This window comes from Pangasianodon hypophthalmus, chromosome 2 (assembly GCF_027358585.1).
Source record: "Pangasianodon hypophthalmus isolate fPanHyp1 chromosome 2, fPanHyp1.pri, whole genome shotgun sequence".
NCBI classification, from domain to species: domain Eukaryota; kingdom Metazoa; phylum Chordata; class Actinopteri; order Siluriformes; family Pangasiidae; genus Pangasianodon; species Pangasianodon hypophthalmus.
Window position 1 is genome coordinate 18435865 of NC_069711.1, and position 25373 is coordinate 18461237.

The following is a 25373-nucleotide window of genomic DNA, read 5'->3' on the forward strand; positions in this document are numbered from 1 at the left end:
GAAACAGATGAAACAACTGCTATGCTTTTTCTCTGTCAGTCGGTGTGCAAGAAGCAGACAGAGCGTCTCCATGCACATTAGAAATGCTCTATACAAACCAGAAAATTGTACTTATTCTGTGCAGTTGACTTAACCTGCAGCTGCAGCTGCCTCTCAATCAAACAGCAGCTCTTTCATGCTGCACTCCCAGGCTCTTTATTCACCATGGAGATGGAATCAGTGATGAGGAATGTGTGACACAGAAAGCGGCACGACTGAACTTGCATGACCCATCTTGGCTGAACATGACACACAGAGTCAAATACAGTGCCATCCTGGGAATACAAGCTCCCGCTCTTGACCACATGACTGCTGTCTGACCAACCCGCCTCTTTCACCTACAGCACACTGACCCCTGTGATGATTAATATATTTCTACCCTTATCACTAGCTATCAACTTACTCTATATACACTAGAATGATATTTTGCCCCTGGCTTGCTCATTGGGGGAGGGTGGGGTTGGCAGGGGTGGTTAAGGATGTCTAAAGCTGTCACGCAGTGCCAACATTATTAAAAAGAAAATCCTAGCAGGCAGAGAGAAAAAAATTTTTCCCATAAAAACCCTAGTGTACTGTATGTTGGTGGACGACACAGCTTTTTTTCCCCCAGATAAGATACTGTGCTAAGCAACAGTAAGAAAACAGTGTGGCGAAAGTGCAGTGTGACCACCACTTAACAGATAGCCACTCTTCCATTTTTAATGTACCACTGAGACCACAATCCCACCCACTTGGTTTCTATTGGCTCACAAGGCTGAAGTTCATGAGATCACAAATCACTGCTCACTGCTTACGTCATCCCTTTTCCAATTCAGTGAACTGCATTTTTCACCAGATGATTTTATTCTGATCATCTGGTCTGATTGCTGCTGTAGCTGCAAAAACAAAGCTTCTTGTTCAGGCGTCTTTGTATTGCTGTAGCTATGCATCAAAAATCATAAATTCTTGAGCTCAGCTGCAGATATTGGCTCCTCTGTGCCTGATTCTAAATAGACACACTCCAAGACACTACAACACAAGACGGAACTACATACTTGGATACTCTTTTGCGTACTGAAACACACGGTCATATACTCTGATGCACTACTTCTAATAAGTTAAGGCACCTGTTACTTCTAAATACGTGAGGCAAGTTTGCCTGGCACCTCTGGGGTTGAGGGTTAGAATCTCGCCTCTGCCCTGTGTGCGGAGTTTGCATCCTTGCAAAACACAAAGGATTTAGGTTTTGATAGACTTCTGGACACAAAGTAAACCAGCCTTGGCACTCTCGAGTCTCATTCATACAAGTTAGGAGGCAACAAAATCAGTGACTTTACTGTACCAAGTTCTCCAGAAAAATATAAATTTTTGCCCAGAACTGAGGAAAGATCTCTATTAAAAAAAAGACCTTTTTATTTAGCAACAGTGAACCAGCAATGACTTCCCGACACATACTGTTGTATCTCAGCTCAAAACAAGGTAGACATGCTGTCTAAATTTATTTCCTGTTTTCTTCAGTCTGAACCCTGTTGAACGTGAGACGCTTAGGCACCAAATATGAGTAGAAACTATGAGATGAGATGGTAAGAGAGCTTCATGGTATGATAACCACACAATGCAATATTGTGGGATATTTGGGATGTTGTCAGGCTCACCCTTTCTCTACACAGTAGTGTATCTATCTGTATCTAGCTACAGATGAACTGCGTGCAGGCAAAATGATTTTGTTTCCCCAATGATAGCTAGCTTTATTTTGGAATATTTTCAAACATTAGTTAGCAAGTTTTGCTTGATTATACCCCCCATTGTTAGCTAGCTAGATGTATTCTGCCATTTTCCCCTTCTAACATTAGCTTTGTTTTTGGTATTAGACACCATTAGCATTGTTGTGTATTTTTCCCCTGTAACATTAGCTAAGTTTTTGGTATTTTTCCCCCATAACATTAGCTTTATTTGGGTATTTTCTTTTATTCAGACTGTTGGGTTTTAGGATTGTTAGCTGGCTTTTTGTTTGGAAAAAGTCTCTATATCTTTCTTATTATCTTGTTGTGTTTGAGGATAAACATTAGCAGATAGCAGGGAGGATAATGTAGCATAAATCTCTGTATTTTGTCTGTATGTACCATTTAGACAGTAATTTGTCTGTGGTGATTGTTTTAATTCTCCTTCTTTGGGTGTAGGAAAAGTGTGTAATTATTATTATTATTATTATTATTATTGTTATTAATATTACTAGTATTAACATTATTATTAAAGGGTTTTTGGAACATCGGCCAGAAGACACCACAGGGCAGGCAGACATTTCTACTGCTGATTTTCTTCATCATAAAAATCTCACTTCAGTTTATCGCTTGCCACTGACGTCAGAATTGTTGCTCTGAATTGCAGATTGTCACATTGTCACAAAGCAGCTTCACAGAAATCAGGATCTACATTTAAATCCCTTGTGAGAAGGCCAGAGGCAACAGTAGCAAGGAAAAACTCCATCAGACAGAATAAGGCAGGAACCTTGAGAGAATAGTGGGATAACTGAGTCACAAAGTGAACAGATGTTCAATGTTCAGATGCTTTAGCGTTTAAGAAATTTGCGTCCTAACCTGATCCTGCAGGGACATGACTGGATTGTTCTTGGTGGTATTGATATGCAGAACGTGGTAGCGGTTCTTGGCACAAAGGTCGTAGGCGATGTTAGTGAAGGACGTGCTGCCAGTTTTGGGCACGCGGTTGTAGATGATGAGCAAATCATCAATCTCTGCAAGCGCAGGGGATTCACGAACTGTGTCATGATTCTGCCTCTGCTCCACCTCACGTAGCTCCAACCTGGCCATAGTGCGCTCTGTGAGAGAAAGACAGAGAGAAAGAAAGAAAATAATACAGACTTGTCATACACATATAGAGTTTAGTTCACAAATCCATTAAAACCTCACCAGTTTATGCAACTGAACTGCAATATTCACAAGATAAAAGCAGAATAATCATCAGTAGCTGTAGTTTCTACTGTAATACTAGACTTCCAGTGTTGATGTAATATTTAATGTCACAATAATTGTCTAGGCCAGCACGGTGGTGCAGCTGGTAGTGTTGCCACCTCTTAACTCTAGTGACCTCACAACTGTTCAATCCTGAGTTCAAGTTACTGTCTGTGAGGAATTCGTAAGTTCTCCCATGTCAGTGTGGGTTTCTTCTGGGTTCTCCGGTTTCCTCCTACCTCCCAAAAGCATGCTGGTAGGTAGCCTAGTGGCTCTAAATTGCTCCTAAGTGTGAAGGAGTGTATGAATGTGTGTGTGGTGCCCTGCGCTGAATAGGCGACCCATCCAGGGTGTATTCCTGTCTCTCCTCAACCCCGCTGAACACCTTCAAGATGAACTAGAATACAGACTGCACCCAGGCTTCCTCACAAGACATCAGTGCCTGACCGCACTAATGCTCTTGCGGCTGAATGGGCAAAAATCCCCACAACCACGCTCCAAAATCTAGTGGAAAGCCTTCACAGAAGAGTGGAGGTTATTATAACAGCAAAGGGAGGACTACATCTGGAATGGGATGTTCAAAATTCAGATATGGGTGTTATGGTCAGGTGTCCACATACTTTTGGCCATATAGTGTATATGTACTTCTAAAAACTTCTGGGTGTTAAGTGTATATGTTCGACTGGGAGCTGCTTTCGTCTATTCAATTTTGGCAGTTTATTAAACCGTGTTCTGCCATGTCTAAAAAAGGATGTGCTAAAAATAGTAGATCTTATTCAATTTTGAAATTAAATCACAATCATAATAAGCTGTAATGTCATCAGAACAGCATCATGTCTCTTGTATATGCAGTTTAGCGCTGACTGTGGAAAAAGGACTGGGGTCCAGTGACACTTATTATCTACAAAGGGGCAAAAAAAATTAAGTACTGTTGGTTTAAAGTGTAGCTGGTGAGAGTTCGCCGGCTCGTTCAATTAATATTGTGTTTTGCATAAAATATTTTTATGGGGTTTATAAGGGTTCTGGGACAGAAGAAGGAAACAAAAACGCAGACTTCGAAATACGGTACAAATGGGAACATGGAGAGAACAGACAAAAGTAAGAATACAAGTATTAGAGTGTGAAAGAGAGCGTGAGAACACAGGCTATAAATCCGCAGAGGCTGCAGGTGTGTTAAAGACTTCCCTGAGGCAAGTTCAACCATGGCTTTGAAGAAACCTTACTCAGAGAGCAGTGGCGGGATAAAAGCAACAGTAATGGAAAAAGAATGGGAGGAAATCAAGCAGCCAGGTTTGGAGATAGAAACACAAGCCTCTGCAGTGGCTACTAACACCAACACTTTGCCTTATGGACTTCAACACTGGGCTAGAACATGTTCTTTTTTTTTTTTTTTCCTGTGTTACCATTTTTTAAAACTATCTTTCAATCCCCATGGTGCTTTGTGCCTTTAAAAGGGACACATAAGTGTAAAATCCCTTGACAGGTCCGGTGTGTTGCTGATGTTTATATTCGTGCTAATTTCTGCTCATCATATAATTTGCAGGAGTAATTGTAGCTGTCTCCAAAATAAAGTCCATTCACTCACTTTCTCTTTCTCTCACACATACTCTCACACACACAGACATCTTTCTAACAAAAAAGAAAGAAATTCTGACATGGTTCGCTGATGATTAATCATACTTAATTTTGTCTTTAACGACATACTTAAATCAAGCCCAAATTAAGTATTCTCATTAAGGATGCCCATTAAATCCTTTAAACATCATTTCTCTCAAATTAATGGGCCTAATACAGCGTGATCGCATCATTCCTAGATTTACTAGCCCGCTGCTGCTTTTCACAAGCGAATGAGGAAAGTGCGTCTCTCATATTTTGAAACAGCCAGATTTTACTCTGAATGGGAAAGTTACTGTTGAAGCCATCTCTGCTCCTCTCTAGGCTTGGATTGGATTGTGCATCAGTTCTAACAGTCTGCTAAGGGAATAAATGTAAATCTATGTTATACAGAATAGCTGTCCATGGTCTGTAACGCTAACAGCCAATATTTAGTTGGAAACGGGTTTGTACACCATGCAGAAACCTGGATTTTTTAAAAATATCAATTTATCATAGATTTTCTGGGACACTGAGGTACATGAGGCTTTGTTTTAATTAAGGAACTTCTGAAAATGGAAAGTGCCATTTTAGATCATTCTCAGCTGCTAAAATTTTGCTGAATCCTTAATTTTAATGGTACAAGAAACAAGTAATCTGCATCCAAGCCCTAAAGGTGGATGAACCTCAGGAACATCAGGATCATCCATTCTGAATAGGCACTCATCGCTCTTACTCTCCAGTGAATGATATAAATCAGACCAATGCAATACGGGTCCTAAGAGAACATCCCTTTAAGAAAAAAACAAAAACAGCCCATGAGCAGGTTTTAAAGGCTGCATGAGACCAGGATGTCCAGCAAGGACACAACAGAGTGCACTTCTCAGAAGGGGAAATAACCTTTCTAAGCACAGACATTATTGACATTATTTCTGAAAATTTGTGCAGCTGCATTGAAACTTTGAGTACAGAAATTCTAAACTTAAGGGGAGCAGAGAAAGAAGAATAAAAATCAATCAAAAACATGGAGCGGGGCTTAATTCATTGCATTAGTATAAATATAACACAACTTAAAAATGTCATTTAACAATATTTTAGTAGAGAATGTTAGACCTGAAAAACACAAGGCAGGTGTTCTTTTAAGCCATTTTCACCACAGAGCAAAAGCAAAGAAGCATCACATCAATGAGCACACTTGAGCCGGGGTTTATTTTGTTTGGAACAATTTCCGTTTATCCTACCAGACACCAGGAACAGTTGTGATGAGAGCTGCAGTGATCAGTTATTTCTGTTAAGCTCAGAAAAGAAGCACTCTCACAAGAGTCGATTTACCAAACAAACCCGAATGCACTGTGTGAATACAACAGTCTTTTACACAGTGAGACTGAACACTTGGAGAACAAAACACTGTCATTCAGCTACATGAGGCACTGGAATACAGCACTGCACAGACATGGCACCAGTGACTCGAGTGCAATTACTCTTACTCACATAGCATTGTTTTTTTCACCTGCGTCATCAAGTCAGTCTAATGCTGGCCGCTATCTTTAGTTTACTGCTAGTTGCCATGGTTTTACTGCTAGCACTAGGCTTGTTTTCTGCCACACAAACAAGCCATCCAAAGCCACAGATTTGGACACCAAAAGTCTTCCTGCTAAAAATAAAATATCTTACTCACTTTTATTTAAGTGTCTTCCTGCTAACATGTAAACTCGCTTACTCGCTTGTGAATTACCAGCACACGCGTCATGTCAGAATGAACAGAAAACGTTCGCGCTTCACAAGTCTCACTGGCTGGTTCAGGAACAAGCATCTGAAACTAAAAAAAAATAAAGTTGTTTGACTACAGTTGGGGGAAAAAAGTGTACCACCATGCCTCACTCCCATTACTAGCCACAGATCACTTGGTGTATCGTTTACACAAAGTCATCTAATCGCTCACTTCACCCATTTTATGACTCTAATGGTTGCTCTGCTTCCTGATGCTGTATATTGATGCTGTATATTAATGGGTCACAAAAAATCATTTTTGTGTATAATTATTCTCTACTTGGACGGCTGTGACATCAACAGATTGTAACTTAACGTTTGGAAAACAGTGTTGCACCCTTTAGGAGAGAACCTTTACATTTAAAAATGTTTCCTTCTTCAGGTTGAGTTGTACAATATGTACAGTACGGTACGCACATTCACAAGCAGCTTGTTTTAAACAGTATATTGCTGGGTGTTTTTTTTTTTGTTTTTTTTTTTTGGGTGCAGTACACCTTCGATCATGAGCTTGGGTTACTATCTGGGTGGAGTTCCGGGTGGGAGGAGTTCCGCATGTTCACCCAGTGTCTGAGTGGGTTTCACCAAGGTTCCCAAAAACATGCCAGTAGATGGGTTGGGTAGGAGAAATTGCCCCTAGGTGTGAATGAGTGTGTGTGTGTGTGTGTGTGTGTGTGTGTGTGTGTGTGTGTGTGTGTGTGTGTGCGTGCATGGTTCCTTGCGATGGTCTAGCATGCTCCCAGGATAGGCTCGGAATCCACCTGAAGATGAATAAATGAAATTGTTGTTTGACTATGTAAATTCTAGCCTGATATTATTAACAATTACAGAATTATTATTATTATTATTAAGACCTGTGTTTTTATGGTCCAGCGTTCTGTGAAAACGTTCATATTAGTCAAGCCCTACTCTAGATGACAGTCTTCTGCTCTTTCTGAATGAGGAAACAGAGAAAAAAAAATACAAAACACAACAAAAAAAGGACATCTCTAATTCTTGCTATGGAAACATAACCTAATAGAGTATGTGGAGGCTGATTTAATGCTGAGAGGTGTAAACCATATGTGCGGGATTTTAATGAACATATGTGCATACAGTTATGCAAGCGGCACCAAATATGATGACGGCCCATCCCAATCATCTGTCTGTATCATTTTCCACTTGTTCCCTCGCTCCCTCCCAATCCAGCAATTACCCCAGGCTCAGGCTGATAACACTCTCATCTGTCTTCTGCAGCGGTGCATAAAATAACCCACTTCAAATATTGATCAGACCTTAACAAGCCTCCATACATCAGTCTCAGTCCCTCACACACACACACACTCGAAGCCGGCTTCTCCCTGAGGTGAGGGTATGGAGTCGCGGCCTCGGTGGAGGCAAAGAAGAAAGACAGATGAAAGGAAGGAGTGAAGGAGCGTGGGAGTATGTTTATCCTGTGGAGGTGAAGACAGACAGCTCAGGTTGCTCTCTCGGTGAAGGAATGACGCTAGTTCAGCTTTCCCACTGCAGGGAGACACTCCCTCCTTCTCCGTCTCTGTCCATTTGTTTGTGTACTTCTGACCGCTCCATTTTTCTACATCTTACTTAGTTTCACACTGCTTAGAGCAAAAAAGAATGCCCACTTCTCTAAATAAATCACTGTTAGAAGAGAGGAATGTGTGTGGGTGTACTACTGTGTGAGCTTGCTTAATTAGCCGCCGTCTTTCTCTCTCTCTTTAAGACGCAAACTCATTTCCAGGTGATTAAGCCTTCAATGATGATGTTGAGGAGACGAGGCCTAATTACGAGTGAAGTTTGTGTGTTTTGCCTTTAAGCACAGTCCTGTGGGACTTAATTAGGCTAAAGGCTTAAGAGGGTTTCTCTTTTGAATATGTAAAAAGGAAACTGCACACAGAGCCGCGCTCCAGATTCTGCAACACATCGCACAATAACATAATGTCCATATTTGGCGTTCATTCTGTTAGAAGGCAAAGATGAAACTGTAGCTTGTGTTAAACAAAATAGAATAATATAAACATGAAATTATGTACCGCAGCAGCCGTAGGCTCTGGAGGAACCCATCATACTGGGTAGCATTTCCAGGGTAATCAAATCATAAATTCCCCACCCCACCCCCCAAACCACAACACCCCCTCTTCCAGCCCCCCGGGAAGGTGGAAGCCCCAGTGCACTGCCATTTTCCATGTTTGGGTTGCCCATGAAACCTAACTGACTAAGCTAAAGAGTGTTAGATTACGTAATGGAATAACTAGCTATCCATGTGTCATGTGCATTAGTACAGACTACGGGAAACAAACTAGTATATGAGTTCCTGTAGAGAGGACATGTCTATGTAGCTATATTAGCTATATTATTTAGCTATATATTTATATAGCTATATTAGCTATATTATCCTCTTCTAAGGAAGTTTCTGAAGTAGAACATTGTGTTTGTGACCTCGAGAAAAACGTTCTTGGCTAACATTTCCACTAGAAATTATTTCCCCTCAGATCACACAAACAGTATTTTTCGAGTCTTGCCTGTATGTTTAGTCTCTTTATTTATGTTTAACTGGGAGGTAACAGTGAGTTGTGTTAGCAGGAGAGTTTTGCTCAGTTTTGACAGTGTTTCAATATACTTGTGTGTTAAGTTTAAACATACACACCAAATGAAAACTTTTGTTTCATAAAAGTCAACAGGGACTGTGGTGGTATATATATATTTTTTTTAAGTTCTCTGTTTATATGTACTTGTCCTCGAGGCAATCCAATGATAGCTAGCAGATAGCATATATAGACTTCGTGTCCACTTTATGGTTAAAAAAATAAATAAAAAAAAAAAAAAAAAAAAAGGTTTCTTTTTTTTTGGCTACACACTGTAGCCAGTTGTTATTGACATTTTGTCAGCTTTCATGCACCCTTCCCATCAATACAAAAAGACCTCCACAGGACCACTGTAAATCATTCTCAGCACAGCAGCTGGCTGGCCATTTTCATTCCACACTTCAAATTTTCATGCCCAATTTGTTTCTCAACCCAGCAAAAGACACAAAAGTGTTTAAAAATTAATAGGTAAGAATCACGAGCGTATACAGTAAAGTTAACCAGTACTAAGTTTGTTGAAAGGATGTTCGGTGTGAGCAGAGTGTGAATAAGAGTCGTGTGATGAGCACACGACAGTGATTATGATTACAACAGCAGGTATTGGATAAAAAAAGTACAGTATCTAACGCAGCCACAATGGCAACAACAGAACAATCCTCAAAGGAGCCACAGTTTTTCGAACAGCAAATGGAAGAGATCCATCAATTTTCTTCTCTTTCTGTCTATACTCAGTGGATAATAAAGTCAGGAGCAGATTCTTCATGAGTATGAGAGGATGAATCATTCGATTATGATTACCACAGCTGGAGCAGATGAATGAAGAAGAGTGATTTTATCCTCAGTGTTGTAGATATATATCAAGAATCTTATGTGTTTCAGATTTTTTTTCTGTTACTGACAAAAAAAAACAAAAAACCCATTACTATCCACACTGACTTGATGCAGAATACAATCCATTCAAAGCAGATGACAGTTAAGGGCCTTGTTGAAGACTGCTTACAGTGTCTGTCAGTCCTGAGGCCTGAGTCCCAGGAGCACTGCTGAAGACTGAAATGGTTTTAATTGGGTGTTAAGATGAAAAGAATGTGAGGAAGAAAACGATACTGCTGTCAGAACTGACATTCTCTTTGCAATTTGGCCTTGCCAATTCCCACCCACTACCTAACTCTTAACAGCTACCAGTCGGAAAGTGTGGGGCAAACATGTGCTTTCTCCGAGACACGTAAAGCCAACCTCCGCATCTTTTCAAACTGTTGCTCATGCTACACAGGGCAGCGTAACACAGAGGAAGGCGCCATCAGGTATTAAAAAGGTTTCTTGCTACAACCACCTCAAACTGATTAGGGTTGATTAGCTAAGGAAAGCGTTCCGTAAGTACACAGATGATCTTCAATAACATAAAAGAGTTGTGATGTGTAAAATGCACAATATTGATCATTATATTCTACTTTGCATGGTTCTGCTGGGGCTCATTCCACCTCATATGCCTTCAACGGGAACACTGTGGGAATATTACAAATGCTTTTGGGCCTTGCTGGGCTCGACTGTAAAATTTACAGTCTCCGTGTACAGAAAGGTTTTCTTTTAGAAACATTGCAAAATATCCTTTATGTTTTTAAATCTTTGTGATCTTCACATCAATACCACTATCACACGTTCCAGATTTAAACACAAATAAGAGACCTAATACTAGCGTTACAGTGAAACACAGTGTGACACCTGTATTAGGCAAATCAGAGATGGGCACTGCCTTATGCTGCTATTAGCAGTAGCTTATTTTCGTATTCATGTAGTCCTTATTCATCGCCATCAGAACTTCACTAAGACCTGTTTAATCGAGTTTACCATGTTATGTCAGCTTATGTTGTGCCAAGTGTGCTAACAAGCTATAGACTATACATATTAAATGTACTGAACTAGACATGCAACATTATTCAGAAATCACATATATGCAACCATGTAACTAATTTTTTTCAAAAAGCTTTGTGTGCAAAGGAATATCATGGTTACCCCGCAAGGGTTTTCACTTCACTTCAGAAAATCATGATACAACATTTGATGTACGTTCCAGATGAAGTGGTTTCCATCAGCAACCTATAACAAATGGCATACCGTCCCAAAATGTTCAGCACAGCCTGAGTGATTGAAAAATGTTCTACCCATGCTGTTATATGTGTGGTCTGGTAAAACACACCGGATGTTGCTGTAGGTGAATTCTACAAACAACCAAACAACAACAAAAAAAAAAAACCTATACATACATACACATACATTTTATATATATATATATATATATATATATATATATATATATATATATATATATATATATATATATATATATATATATATATATACACACACACACACACACACACACACACACACACACACACACACACACACACACATACATACATACACACACACACACACAGACACACACACACACACACACACACATACATACATACATACATATGATGTGATGTATGTCTTTATATGATACAATAATATATATACTTTAAGAAACCGAAACGACATGGACATGTTTTTGTTTACTTTTTAATTTAAGCTATCTTCCTTTATGATCATGTTGGATAAGTAGTATAACTAACACAGCAGGAAGAACAGTCAGTCTGCTTGAAAATCTTGCTAGCTAAATGTGATTTCTTCACACAGTCATGCTTTCATCAAGTTGTTGGACAGTTACTTGCTGTAGCAAAATGGACATACGCCTAATCAGTTCAGTTCGTAATCAGATTCTGGCCGTCAAAATAGTGTATGATGCACTGCAGTTGAGTCGGACTTTAAAATGCTATTACTTATGGTTGAGATGCAAAAGAGAAACATGTTTCAGTTCAGTAGAAAATGTCATAATTTCCCCATGTGAATGGTTTTCCCAGGATACCACTCATGTGATATCAGCACAGTATTTTAATCTCATAGATTGTATCTGTATCTTTCTGGACCACCAGGAGCAATGGTGGCTGTACTCAAAGCTGATGTTATCCCAAAAAATAAAAAAAATTGAAAAATGGGTGCATTTGATAAGAATATTAAACTTGCAAATTTTTAGCAATAAAATCTAGATGCTAACTTAGGTTTGCTGCGTCTTAATAGTTAATCCTCTTACTCAATCAGAGTTTCAGTAGTGCACAAAATCTTGCATCATTTTGGATTATATGCAAAAGCAGTATCTAAGTGAGATGTAATCTAATCTAAGCATAGAGCTGTTAAAGAAGTTCACAGTAATACAAATTCCCAGCAATTGTCCAGAAATAAAATAATACAACATAATTACAAAGAACCGAAAGCCTGAATTGAATATAGAGTATTCAGGTGTGCTAGAAACACTAGTGACAATGCAGTCAGGAGAACTGCCAGAGAAAATGAAAATTTGTGTTTTGAATGTTGCATTTGCATGTGTTCTCAACCACACAGCCTGCGTCAGAAAAAAACCTCTCCTGCCCTCTCCTGTGACACGCTAACCACAGAGGGATGTAAAGTGTCACCCTGACACACCATTGTCAGAGTCCATGATTTTCTGCCTAATTTCCCACCCATCCAGCTACCAACCAGGGAGGGCAAAGGCTATCGCATGCTTCCTCCGAGGCACGTGAAGCCAGTCTACTGCATCTTTTCGAACCTCAGCTCATGCAAGGTCAGGGGCAGCATAACACACTCATCCGCTTCTGCATGCATAAGCCATGATTGGTTGTGTCGCTGGGATTGATAGGGGAGAGAGAGTATCACCCCTGAGAGCATGACCAATTTTGCGCTCTTGGGCTCCTGACCATGGATGGCTATGGCATCATCAGGATATGAACTTGTGATCTCCAGATGACAGCCACTGTTGTGCCCAGAGTTCCCATTTTTTGCTACATATTCTGAGCTGGAACAGCATTTTGGGAACAGCTGGCCTTCTGTTATGATGACAGAAGCTAGATGAACTAATGCGCTTCTATCACAGCTGTGATTCAGTTTAGCCGGCTTTACACTTCAGGATTTTCAAACGTTGCACATCATAAAAGAATTCTTTGGTTATCAGTTGAGATCTGCAGTCTTAGAGCATATAATGTTCACCGGTGGGCAATTTAGTGCCATTGCAACCAAAGACAGCCAACAACAAAGTTCTAGAAATGTCACAAATGTTTTGTTTTTTTTTTAAATTAAAATCTCTGCTGCTATGGTGCTAGTCTAAAAGCCACCAATCCTACAGCATAGGATTACACAAAATTCACGGGACAGCTACAAATACTACAGTGACCAGAGTGACGTAAGCCAAATGTAGCAACTTTCTTTAATCCCAGGTTAGACGCCAATAAAGCGTAGATCATTAGATAGAGCGTAGCTCTATCATTAGAGGATCTTCATTACATAATCTGACACTGAGAACATGTCAACACATTCTGTTACAGAGTTCGGCAAAGATTTTATTGGGATCATCGGAGACAGTGCGACAGGTAATAATCTTAAATTACTGCTGCAATTGCACAGTCTAAAACTGGCTTTAGGGAGCTCTTCCTTTTTCTTAAACATACCTTTCAAACACTCTAGGTCACTATACAAAGGAGTTAAGGAAAAGAATGATAAGGAGACAGGTAAATAGTTTTCCCTTGTCTGTTGGCCATAGCACTGACTGATTTGCCCCAAAAAGCCCATTCTGGTTTTAGAAGCCACCAGTAGACCACCAGAGGCCCAGGGAGTGTGAGAGTGTAAGAATAGATAAGCTCTGTGAGAAATGGAGTGGAGAGACCGCAGTGCTTTAATGCACCGAGCAGCAGATAGTAGTGAATAGATCTGCAGTCAGTGTAATTTATTTAGGGATTTACTGTAGATGCCAATAAAGTGTGAGGTTATGAAAGTATGATCCAGAGCTTTAGCATCTTTCAAAATAAGTAAAGGTTGAAATCAGATGAACTAGAGCTAACAAAGAGTGCTTTTCGTAAGCGACGCAACAATAGGCTTAAAAGAGAATATGGAGTCAAAGATTATCAAAGATTGAAAACACCAAGAGCAGAAGTTTAAGGAGTAGTGCTTTCTTATGCTTTGTTTCAGCTTTTAAGACATTTTAAGCCCATATCTTCACCAACTGAAACCGGCTACAATCAACTTTTTCAGAGATTGCCAGCATAGTCCTGTATTATTGTTCTTTTCTCACTCTGAGTGGTTAAAGATTAGCAAAGATAGCTATTACGGAATCCATTTTAAGATGGTTTTGCTAAGCTAGATAGTTTAACTAAAATCCAACAAATATACTGTGTGCTATGTCCAAAAACACACTTCCAAACACACCACTTAGGCTACAATGTCTGAATGCTAATCCAAGGACTGGAGCTTTCAAAATTGGTAGACATCATGACTGATAAGCAAATAGAGACAACTTCTTATCCTGATTGGCTGAACGTTGGTGGCATATTTGTTTATTCTGACCTCACATTTAAAGTAGGGCTGTTATTTCTTGATACCAATACCAAGTTACAAGTGTTATAGCACCTATTAAAATATTGTACTATAATAAACAATCTTGTGTTATTCCCCATTAGTGGTACAATTTGTCATTTTCAATGTAGAAAAAACTGAAATGGAATGTAAAAGATTCAGGGGGATATGTGAAACTCTATACAGAGAGTAACCCAAGCTCAGGAGCAAGCAAGGACCCTGGAGCTGTGAGGCAGCGACACTACTCGCAAGTCGTAGTGGTTTCCTTTGGGTTCTCTGGTTTCCTCCCACTTCCCAAAACATTCCGCTAGCCAGACTGTCTATGCTACTTTGTGAATGAGTGTGTGAATGTGTGTGCATGGTGCTCTGCATTGGACCATCCAGAGTGTATTCCCACCTCACAAACTGTGTTCCCGGGATAGGCTCCGGATCCACCGTGACCCTGACCAGGATAAAGTGGTTACTGAAGATAAATGAATAAATGATATGCTACACACACTGACGTATTTAAAATTAGTGTAAAAATAAATATAATACTGTCACACTACTGCCATGGGTAATAGATTTGCATGCTGTTTTTATTCATAATCAGTAAATATAGTATATTCTAACAAGTTTAGGCTTTCAGCATCAGAGGAACCACAATTAATCAGTAAATTTGTGATCACTCCCAACTCACTGGTTAACCGCTTACCAGCACTGTAGTAAGACTTCTATAGTGATAAAGTGTCCCTTGTTCTCAAAAGTGCGTGCTTGTGCATGTGAGTCATGTACTGACACTAATGTCTCTTTATTTAAATGCCTGCAGATTGATCACTGCTCTGTCACAGCTGTGGTGGAAGGGTAAAGGTCAGGGAAGAGGCTGGTCCCTCGCAGCCAACGCAGCACTGACAAGCTCATCTGACGGGCCAATAATACAGACTAGCAGCTCACATTCTCCTGGACTGAAGACTAAAATTGAACAGCCCAGCTGCCACTATAATGCGCTGTTTTTCAGCCAGGCCTCCCACATTCAGCTCGCTGAGATACGAGCTGCGACCATTTTACCAGCACGGTAAAATAACAATTGACTGAGTGACTGTGCACGCTTATGCATTTATAAAAGAGGATAAGTGTAATCTATTAAGTCTTTGCCAGCAAACTCCTCCCTTCAGACAGGAGAAAGCTTTCCAAAAGTGGCACACTGTGACAGCACTTGTTTTCACGAGCTTTTAATGAGCATGGCTGGTTCCTGCTGATAGAAATTTCTCAAAATGACACTGAAGGAAGGAATATAATATGAAAGTAAGCATTGAAACTATAAGGGAGTCACAAACAAGACAAAAGATTCTGGTTAAATCTGGTCTAGACCCAGTCTCGGCCTCAGCACTCCATCCACAACCTTCATCCATCTGATCCACACGTAGCACTCCACAAGCTTCAGAATCTTCAAAGCTGCAATCTGATTGGCTTTTTGGACTTTTTGGATGCATATACGCTTGCGTGCTCTGGTTTCTGATGGGAAAGCAAATTTTTGTACATTGACAGACAGAAAGTTTTGGAGCAAGATATAGTCACTGAATTATAAGTAGTTTAAAACATCCCACCATTAAAATGTATTCCAGAGTTTAATACAGTTCATAGTAAAGGAGACACTGCTGCATATTTGCAGATAGATTACTTTGTGAAAGGTCTGTGATTGGTCAGTTTTAATGTCAGTAAAATGGCCTTTTCCTGGGAAAACAAGTGTTTCTCTGCCGTATTTACAGACAAAAGGTACCAGACCTTCTAGCGATAGCTAAAAGCCTGGCTTTGCGAGGCTAGTCTAGTCCAAATTGTCTTATCTTTTGAAAAAGTGAAGACAATGCAACAAAAGTCACACAGATTCAACCTTGACTCAATTTTTGCCAGCCTTGCTTTACCATGCTTGACCTGAATGCAATCCTTTCCCATTTTATAGTCTTGCATCACGTTTTAATATCTTCCCCTGCCATGCCCTTAACTCAACCTTTCATGATCTATTCGTGAGCCGTCCCTTCCATAAAGCTTGATGGAGCAATTTAACTTCATCCCTTATTACCTATTATGATGTGATTGAAAACAGCGTATACTTCTTGATCACACTCATAAAACAAAAATCTGTTCATCACAGAGGCCAGGTTGAGAGTGTTTGAGCGCTTATGGCCCACCGACTTCAAATGACTTCCCCTAACACCGGCGATAAACATCACAGACAACGAGCATAACGGCATAGGACACTCATTCGAGATGATCAACGTCCTCGGAGTGTGATTTAGAGAGACAAACAAGACAGGTGACTGAAGGATGAGAGATGTAGCATGAAGGGCACAAATGGTGGCTGTTCTGAGTGGGTTTAAACAGAGCAAAACACAACTCCCAGCACGATGCCCAGGCACGGGGAAATGCTTAAAGAACTCCAGAGAGAAAAATGCAAACACAGATAGATCCATCAGTACTCTTTTTTGCACACATCCTGGATCAGGCCACACTACATTCATGATTTTGTCCAAGACATGCTCTTTTGACATTCTGTAGCCATATCATTAAGATTAAGAATATTTACTTCCCAACTTGTCCTGATGTCCTGGCTCCAACAAGCCAAATTGCTCCAGTGGTATAAAAAAAACAAACAAATAAACAAAAAAAAAAGTTGTACTCATATCTGGGAGTTTCTTCCCCGTTTCATCATTCTGCTCAGCTGCAGAGCTGCTTGCAGTAAAGCCTCAAGACAAAAATAAGTTTCAAATCAGACGCAATAATTAATGAGATGTAAGGCTTTCACATAAAGTACAGCAGACTCTTTCTCTCCCACTGGTGTCTCAACTCCAGGTGCTTGTTTATTCATTCAACAAGAAAAGGCAACACGAGTTTTCCTCAGAAAGCTTTTTCATCGCGAATCCTTCCTCAATATTTAGTTACCAAACAAACAGTGAACGTTTTGGGTCTTCAGGCACAAATACAAAAGATTTCAGTACTCCGCTTGAAGACTGAGAACATTTCCCTTGCAAATCATTTCTCTGGAGGAGTGCAATACTGACTACACAACACAGACAAGCTCCGCATTTATGCACGACAAGTTCAAACAATAGTCTTACAAGAGGCCTCGGATACACAACTGACCTGTCACTCAAACATCTGACAGAATGTCGATATAAACGCAGCTTTGAGATCCCTGAAGAGGGATCATGAGGCAGCTTCGAGAGAGGGTTTGTAAAGAGTTTGCCAGGAGTCATCCTCTCTTCTTTTTCATTCATTCATTCATTCATTCATTCATACATGAATCTCTATGAAGCATAGTGGCACAGTGGGGATCACTGCCACCTCACAGCTCTACAGCTCCAGGATCCCTTGTCCATGTGGGTTTCTTCCAGGTTCTCTGGCAGATCCACCACAAACCTGACCAGGATAAAGCAGTAACTGAAGATAAATGAATAAATGAATGAATATGCTTCCCATCAGTCATGTATTCCACTCTCTAACAGCCATCATCAGCTTCACCTTCTCCATCCTGATTTAAGTCTTTCAGGGTGGCTGGTACTTTGTTTTGGTTAAACTGAAATAAATTAAGTGTTTGAATTTTTCCATGGCCTTTGCGTGAGTGATAATAACCTGTGATTATGTGATTGATTGCAGCCTGTCAATGTGATTCCCACCACGTCCCTGACGGGGTCTTAAATGTCATTCTCTGCATCTCAAATGCAATCACCACAGTTTTTTAGTAACTAAATAACTTTAAATATTTCACATTACATGTTTCTATTTAGGACTGCACGATGTCTTTTTTTTAATCTGTGCTTGAGAGGGAAATTGAAATTAACAGTTGGCCATAATCTGTTTTCGTTTCATCTCTGAGCCAAAAGGCTTATTTTTGTCTGCCATCATCATGCAGTTGGCCTGTAGAGCAGTCTGATGTCTTGCTTCAAGCCTTCGTCCTCAGCTCTGGCAAATCTTTCCGTCCCAATTAGTGCTCAGCCAGTGCATTTTAAATCAGCAATCTCACTGGCCCCGAGTTACTCAAATCTAGCAGGCAAAAGCTTCTCACAGCCTTGCCAACCCCTACCATGTTCTAAGTCAAGATCAGACAAGACTTCACTAATGCATGTTCCCAATTAGGGAGCGTGACGTTTCCTGCTGCCTAGTAAAAGAAAACCTCTCTGCTTAATGAAATTACAGCCGTGAGGCAACCGGTTAGGAAGGCTAGTACAGAGACAATCTGTATGCTTAACCATATCACAGACCACTTCAAAACTTTACCTAAGCAGATACAGACCCAGCAAAAAGAAAGTGAATAGTTATCATAGATTTTTCATTTTATTCACCCTCTCTGGTCTGATTAGAAACCTGACTACATGGCTTGTATAATAAAATGTTGACAACAGAATGTTTAATGATGAATGGACAGAGAATTATGTGTTTATTCTCTCTGCATTAAATTCAAAATAGATGTGTCTCATCTATTCAGAGTCAAAAGTGGTAACATCAAGCACCACTATTTTCTTATTTACAACCATATACTAGTCATTAATGGTTGCTCATTAAAATGTGACTGTTGTCATCCTTCAGTCATGTTAGATACTTATCCAGAGTTTTGTAAGCAAGGAATTTTATGTAACTAGACCGTCACAAATTTTAGTTGTGCTTTTTTAAAGTCTAACAACATGGCTACTTTTCAAAAATGCACTTTAATATTTAAATAAATGTAATGGGCTACATTTTAGCTAGGCGCAATTCAAAATATGGAGCTGTCACACCAGCAGCTCAAAGGTAGTCTGTGTATGACTTAAAAACCTACTTGGCAACAGTACAATGATTATGAATTCTGTTCAGCATAAAGCTCTCTTAAAGTCAATTTGCACCCCCTATCACTGCACAGTTCTACAAAGACATACACCAAGTTCAACAGCATTCTCTGCAGTGGATTCTGGAACAGAATTTAAAATAAGACATGACTCCAAAATAATTATCTGCCAAACCAAAAGAAAAAAAAAACAAAGAAGAAAAAAAAAAAGAACTACATGACACTTGAATGTGTTATAACTTAGGTGCAAGTGATTTAATTATACCCAAGAAAGATTAAATCAAGTGATGTACTGTGGTCTGAATGTGAACATTTCACCAGACCAAACTGAGCACTCAGAAAATACTGCAGTACAACTGTAGCCTCCCGCAGCCTCATCAACATATCCTATGAAAAACTGTCACAATTCAATGATTATAGATCCTCTGTAGAACATCCTCTGTTGCAGCTTGTCTAATCACAAGCATTTATGTAAATTATTTAGCTGAAGGCAGCTCATCAGGCCAGAGAGTGCTAGAGAGGTCAGAAGGGAAGGTTTTGTAAAGGTTTTGATGGAAAAAAAAAAAAGAAAGGTTAAAAACAAATGGACAGTGATGTTTACATTTATTCCCCCAGGAGGTACAATCACATATCGCGGACAGGTATAAGCAAAAAGAATAGGCTTCAGTAGGATTTAAAAAACTGTCCTGCACACACCTCTAGTTCAGAGTCCATGGAGCTAGCCAAACGTGGTAATGTGGTAACATTTAGTGCAAAACAAAACAAAACCACTTCAAATTTTCTTATTTATCTTATTTATAGCCAGAATCTTTAATGGTTAGATATTAAAGGGTAACTTCTTGTTGCCAATCAGTCATGCTGCTTGCTTATCCAGAAATGTGTATGTAAGAAAGTTTGTTACTGAACCTTCACAAAATTTAGATGAATGCTCTAGCTGAGTTAGAGAGTTTATATTCTCTAACAGCAGGGCTTCTGAAACCGTTTTTCAACAGGGATACTGAGCTTCCCAAATGAATCAAAGCTTAAAATAATGAAGCCTTGAAGCATCAAGAATCTCTATGAACGCTGCGGCATGGTTACTTATCACCAGCATTTCCATGACACTTCATACCACACCACGCTGCTAGAAAGTAGGAGCTTCCAGAGGAAAAGATTAAGAGACACTGTCCCTATCAACTACCCACAGGGGGCTCAGATAAAGCACCAGACACCACTCTCAAGACACTGCCGTAAGGAGTCAAAATGGAGACACTCCTTTCGCCTTGAGCAAAGGAAGTGAAAGACAGCGTTTTCAGTTCGAGGTTGGTCTGAAAACTATAGACCTACTGGGATACATCATAAGAGCGGCTTGCACAGATATTAAATCCTGACTGTATGCAATCTGACTCTCCTTTTTCTCCTTTGTTTGGAAAAAAGTCACTTACAAAAAACTATTTTGAGAAAGTCAGTTGCAAAAAAATCCACAGTGATTTCTAAGAGCACTAAAGTCAACAGTGCTTTAAAAACAGTGCTCTTTCCTCCTGTTGGGTTGAAAAAAAGAAGATCCAATGAATAGTATTGATTTCTCTGTTCTAAGCCTTAAGGTTTAAGAGACAGGCACTCTGGGCACAGTAATCCAATCCTGACAGGGGAAGAAAGAGCCTTCATGGCAACAGACTCGCTCACGATGTTGCTTTATGAGCTCAGGCACCATGCAGCATCGTTAGCAGAGGGGACTGTCATCATTCAGCAGCGGGCTGCCAGAAATAAAAGTCCTTTTCTTCGTTTACGACTTGTGAACAAGTGCAAATCGTTTGTCAGCTTCTCATTCTGCATGGCTGCTGCTGATCAGTCCAGTGGTGACACTCGAATTCTTCACAGCTGGTTGAATGGGGAGGAGAAAGGTCACGTAAGGTGGAGAGAGGTTTTAAAACCACCACCCAAATAACTCTAAGGGCTTCGTCAGAAATGGCAGGGTTTCTCTGGTGAGAAAGGCATGTCTGCACTTTTCTCACTAGTCTGTCAAATTATAGCCTTACATTTAATTATAGGACAAGGCAAATCAGTGGTGAAGGGCTAAAAGGTCAATCCGAGCATGAGTGAGGCAGCCTGGGAAAGATTTTAGCAACTTCTACTATAGCGCTGAAAACGTTATAGCATTCCAAAGTCAGGTTAAAAGCGATAAAGCAGGGAAATTGCATTTAAAGGTTCCATTCTGACTATGGCGTTTTGAAAGCTGATTAGGCATGTGTGTGTGTCACCATGGCATGAAGCTATCCAACAACTCCATCAAAGTGTGATATTTACTGTGTGAGGAAATCACAATTAACTAGCACGCTTTTAGACAGCTTTAGGTAGACTGACCTTTTACCTCCATGTTTATTACATTTTCCATCCTTCTGATGTTTGCAGAAAGCCTGAGCAAGCTCCATGTTGTTCTTCCTGAAAATTAATTAAGGTATCAAATTTTGTTATAGGCAAAATGAAATATTTTGGCCAAAACCCTTTTTTTTGGATGTCTGCCGGAATTCAGCCGCAGAGATATCCAATGGGTTTTCCCAGACTGCCACACATCCCAAAAAGGATATACGGAAATAAGATGTATTGTAGAGTGCCTAACGAGTCATTTTCTCTTTCTAAAGCACAGTAAGACATATGTCTTACTGCGCTACTCTATGGTAAAATACACATAATTTTTAGCCATTCTCAGAAAAATATTTGATTTTAAAGACACAGATAAATACCAAAAGTACACTATATGGCCAAATGTTTGTGGACTCCTAACCATCACACCAATATGTGGTTCTTCTCCAAACTCTTACCACAAAGTTGGAAGTGAAGATTTGTCTAGAACATCTTTGTGTGCTGTAGCATTACAATTTCCCTTCACTGGAACCAAGAGGCCCAAACCTGTTCCAGTATGACAACGCCCCTGTGCACAAAACGAGCTCCATGAAGACATGGTTTGCCAAGGTTAGATTGGAAGAACTCAAGTGGCCTGCACAGAGTCCTGACCTCAACCCCACTGAGCACCTTTGGGATGAACTGGAATGCCAACTCCTCACTAATGTGCTTGGAAGTGATGGTCGAATGGACAAATTTTTTTTCCCCATATAGTACATCTCTACACCAACAGTCCTTGAGATGTTTACAAACCTAGCGGTTCACTCAATCCTATTTGAAAGCTGCACATACACACACAATCATGAACTCACACACACAGCTGACTCAGGAAACCAGATATCCTCAGTGGACCTTTAAACTGCTGACAACACACTCTCTCGCTACATATGTGTGTGGTAATATATATTCATGTGTGATTAAGAGGCAAGGTATTAATCACTGCAGAGATTATTCATGAGACACTTCAAGTATAGAGCAGATAAATGACTGCACTCTAGCCTGCTCTGTGCAACCGAGCTAGGCTAACACCACAGAATAATACGCAACAAGTACAACACAACAGTACACATATATATATATACATATTGTAGGAGTTTTTTTCTTTTAAAGAATTTAAGAATGAAAGTAAAGGTTCTTGTCAAATATAAAACAGCTCTAAATGTTTTACATCTTGGCTGAATAAAAAGCCTGTAGCCTGACAGCAGCATGGTGCGTCTCTCAAAGCTCATGAAAAATAAAAACCCTACTGGTACGAAGTGCTGCACAGCCTCCAACCTTGAGGAATCCCCATGGATAGGCTCTTAATTAAGAGACAAAAAAACAGTGCATGGGAATCAATCACTTAACCCGCTAAAGCTCCAACCATAGCTTTTCCCAGCACTACCAAATCCAGCAAGTGTTATTAGCAATGTGTGTCACAAAGCACTGATTAAGAAAACCCATCAAATGGTGTGAGCCGAGGATTCACATGGGAAATGAATTGCAAAATGCCTCCTGAACTGCTTCTGAAGGATTAGAGTCACGGAGTCAATAAACGTTTTGGTTGGCCAAAAACCTAATTGATGAGGCTAAAAAGTAGTAACTAATGTAAATTACTAATATATGGTAAGCTAGCTAGCTAGTGCACAAGCTTATGCTCTTCTCATTTTCTAATGCAGAACATCATGTTTCAGAACATCATGTTTTTGCACGCACAAAAAAACAGCAAGTTGCTAGCCAAGTTTTCATCGATTAGATGTGGTGATCAGTCTTTGCGTTTCATATAATTATATATATACTTATAGATAGATAGATATAGATATAGATAGATATTAAATATTATATATTTGGTGTCTGGCTAAAGTCTACACAAGACTCTTTGCAAAACTACGTGTTGTGCTAGGAGGAGAGTTATACTGCAGCATTGTGTTGAACTTTGATGAATTTTGCTCGGTTTTGCTCAGCTTCCACATACCCATGTTTTTTCTGACTCAGAAAAGATCATCTGTAATCCATGCATGCTAATCAACCTAGTCAAAGTTGTTATACCGACAGTGAGATCACACCTTGGCTGATGTGTGTAGTGCAGCAGGCAAGGGGATTTGAAAACATGCGCTATGGTTACAATATCAAGGCGTGTTTCACTGCTGTGAAGTGAATTTAGTTGAACTATAGCTACATACCAAATGAACACTTCTTTGGTTTATAAAAGTCAAAAAAGTAGAGTTAGAGTTATACATTTTTCCTGGTTGTTGAAGCTACTTGTCTGCTGGGCGACTATGAATACAAAGCTAAGAGCCTGGATACAAAAGCTGCTTGTGATTGCACAGAAGCCCAGGCTACTGATTTGTCCACTTCAGAGAAGTGTTCACACAATGTGTAACAATATACAGCTTTTTCAAAGATACATGTTTTTTATAAAAAAAAAAAAAAAAAAAAAAAAAAAAAAGGACCTGTCAATCCAAGACAACACAATATGATGGAATGCAATTCAACACTATACTATGCTTCATATATTGCGCTGAAATCTATTACCATTGGTTGAAAGAAAAACATCTAGTAGGCCTAAATCAATATAACATACTAGTGAGGAAAAAGAGACAGAAAGACTACATTACATGCACGGTACATTACAATGAGCTCCTCTACGTGCTGATGACTCGTGTACTATTCCACTTGAATCTCACTCTTAATGGATAATTAAAGCAGGTGGTTGAATAAAGCAGTTTTTAGAATCTAGGCGTCAAACAGTGGGTGCTTTTTACAATAGGTATTACACTAAGCATGCAATTAAATGAATATATTCCTGGCACTAATGTGATTAGTTAATGAACTGAACATATTTATAGAGACATTGATGGTAATGTACTTTGGCTAACTGTTCAGTTTGCTATTGCAGCAGTAATAAGCTATTTTCAGGTGGCTGTTACCGGCCCTCATCAGGATTTATCATTAATCCAAAAACGGCACTGAAACACTGATAAAATTAAGGGGTCGCTTTCATATTGTTGGATGGCAAAATAATCAAGCACATTAAATTATAAAGGCAGCTGACCTCCTTTGTCTGAATGCCCTTTCATTAAAACTGAATTTGTATGAGATGCATCAAATGGTTTCTGAGCAAAGACATGCAAAGCAAAATTAAGCCGGACACGAAATCTCATAACACACCAAATCTGATTGTACAATAATCATCCCGTCGTATTATTACAGTTTCACTCACGGCGCTCTAGACAAGCCAACTAGGGGTAAAACTATTCTTGTGAGATATAACGCTCTATCATCTTTATATTACACTGCCTTTTTTAATCCCAACAGTCTTCGACTTTGTTTTTTTTTAATTCCTAACAGCCTATACGAGGACAACTACGAGAACTACCTGCTAAATGCTTTATACTTGATCAAACATGGCCATGATCTGATAGCAGTATCACACTGAATAAACATGTAATTAAAGCAGCAATATCCCGACTGAATATGTTACTGAGAAGTTTCTCAAATTCACAGAAAATACATTTTACCCAAATATTCTAATTTTTTAGCCGTAGCCACCACTAACTCTGTTGTGTGCTCCATGTAAATATTCCATTCTGCCTGAAAACCTGATACTGTTTTGCATCAGCAACCTTTTTGCTTTACTGCAGCTAAATTCAGCATCAACAATAAAAAAAAAATACTAAAAAAAAAAAAAAAAAAAAAACCACATCTACAATTTCTTATAATCAAGGTACTCAATTTTCTCACCTAATCTTTGCAATCACTAATACGACAGAACTGCACATGTTGCCTTCCTCAAGCCAGGGGGCCAAGGGACTCGTCTTTGAGACGCACAATTGAGAG

At 39.6% G+C, this 25373-nt stretch overlaps 1 protein-coding gene across 1 annotated transcript in view; it reads right to left on the minus strand.

The window, feature by feature from the left end:
* The window catches only part of hs2st1b (heparan sulfate 2-O-sulfotransferase 1b), an 84998-nt gene that overhangs the window by 12444 nt on the left and 47181 nt on the right, over window positions 1-25373 (minus strand). The window contains exon 3 of the mRNA XM_026916472.3: window positions 2616-2854. Coding sequence (XP_026772273.1) covers window positions 2616-2854 — 239 coding nt within the window. The remainder of the gene's footprint in view (window positions 1-2615; window positions 2855-25373) is intronic.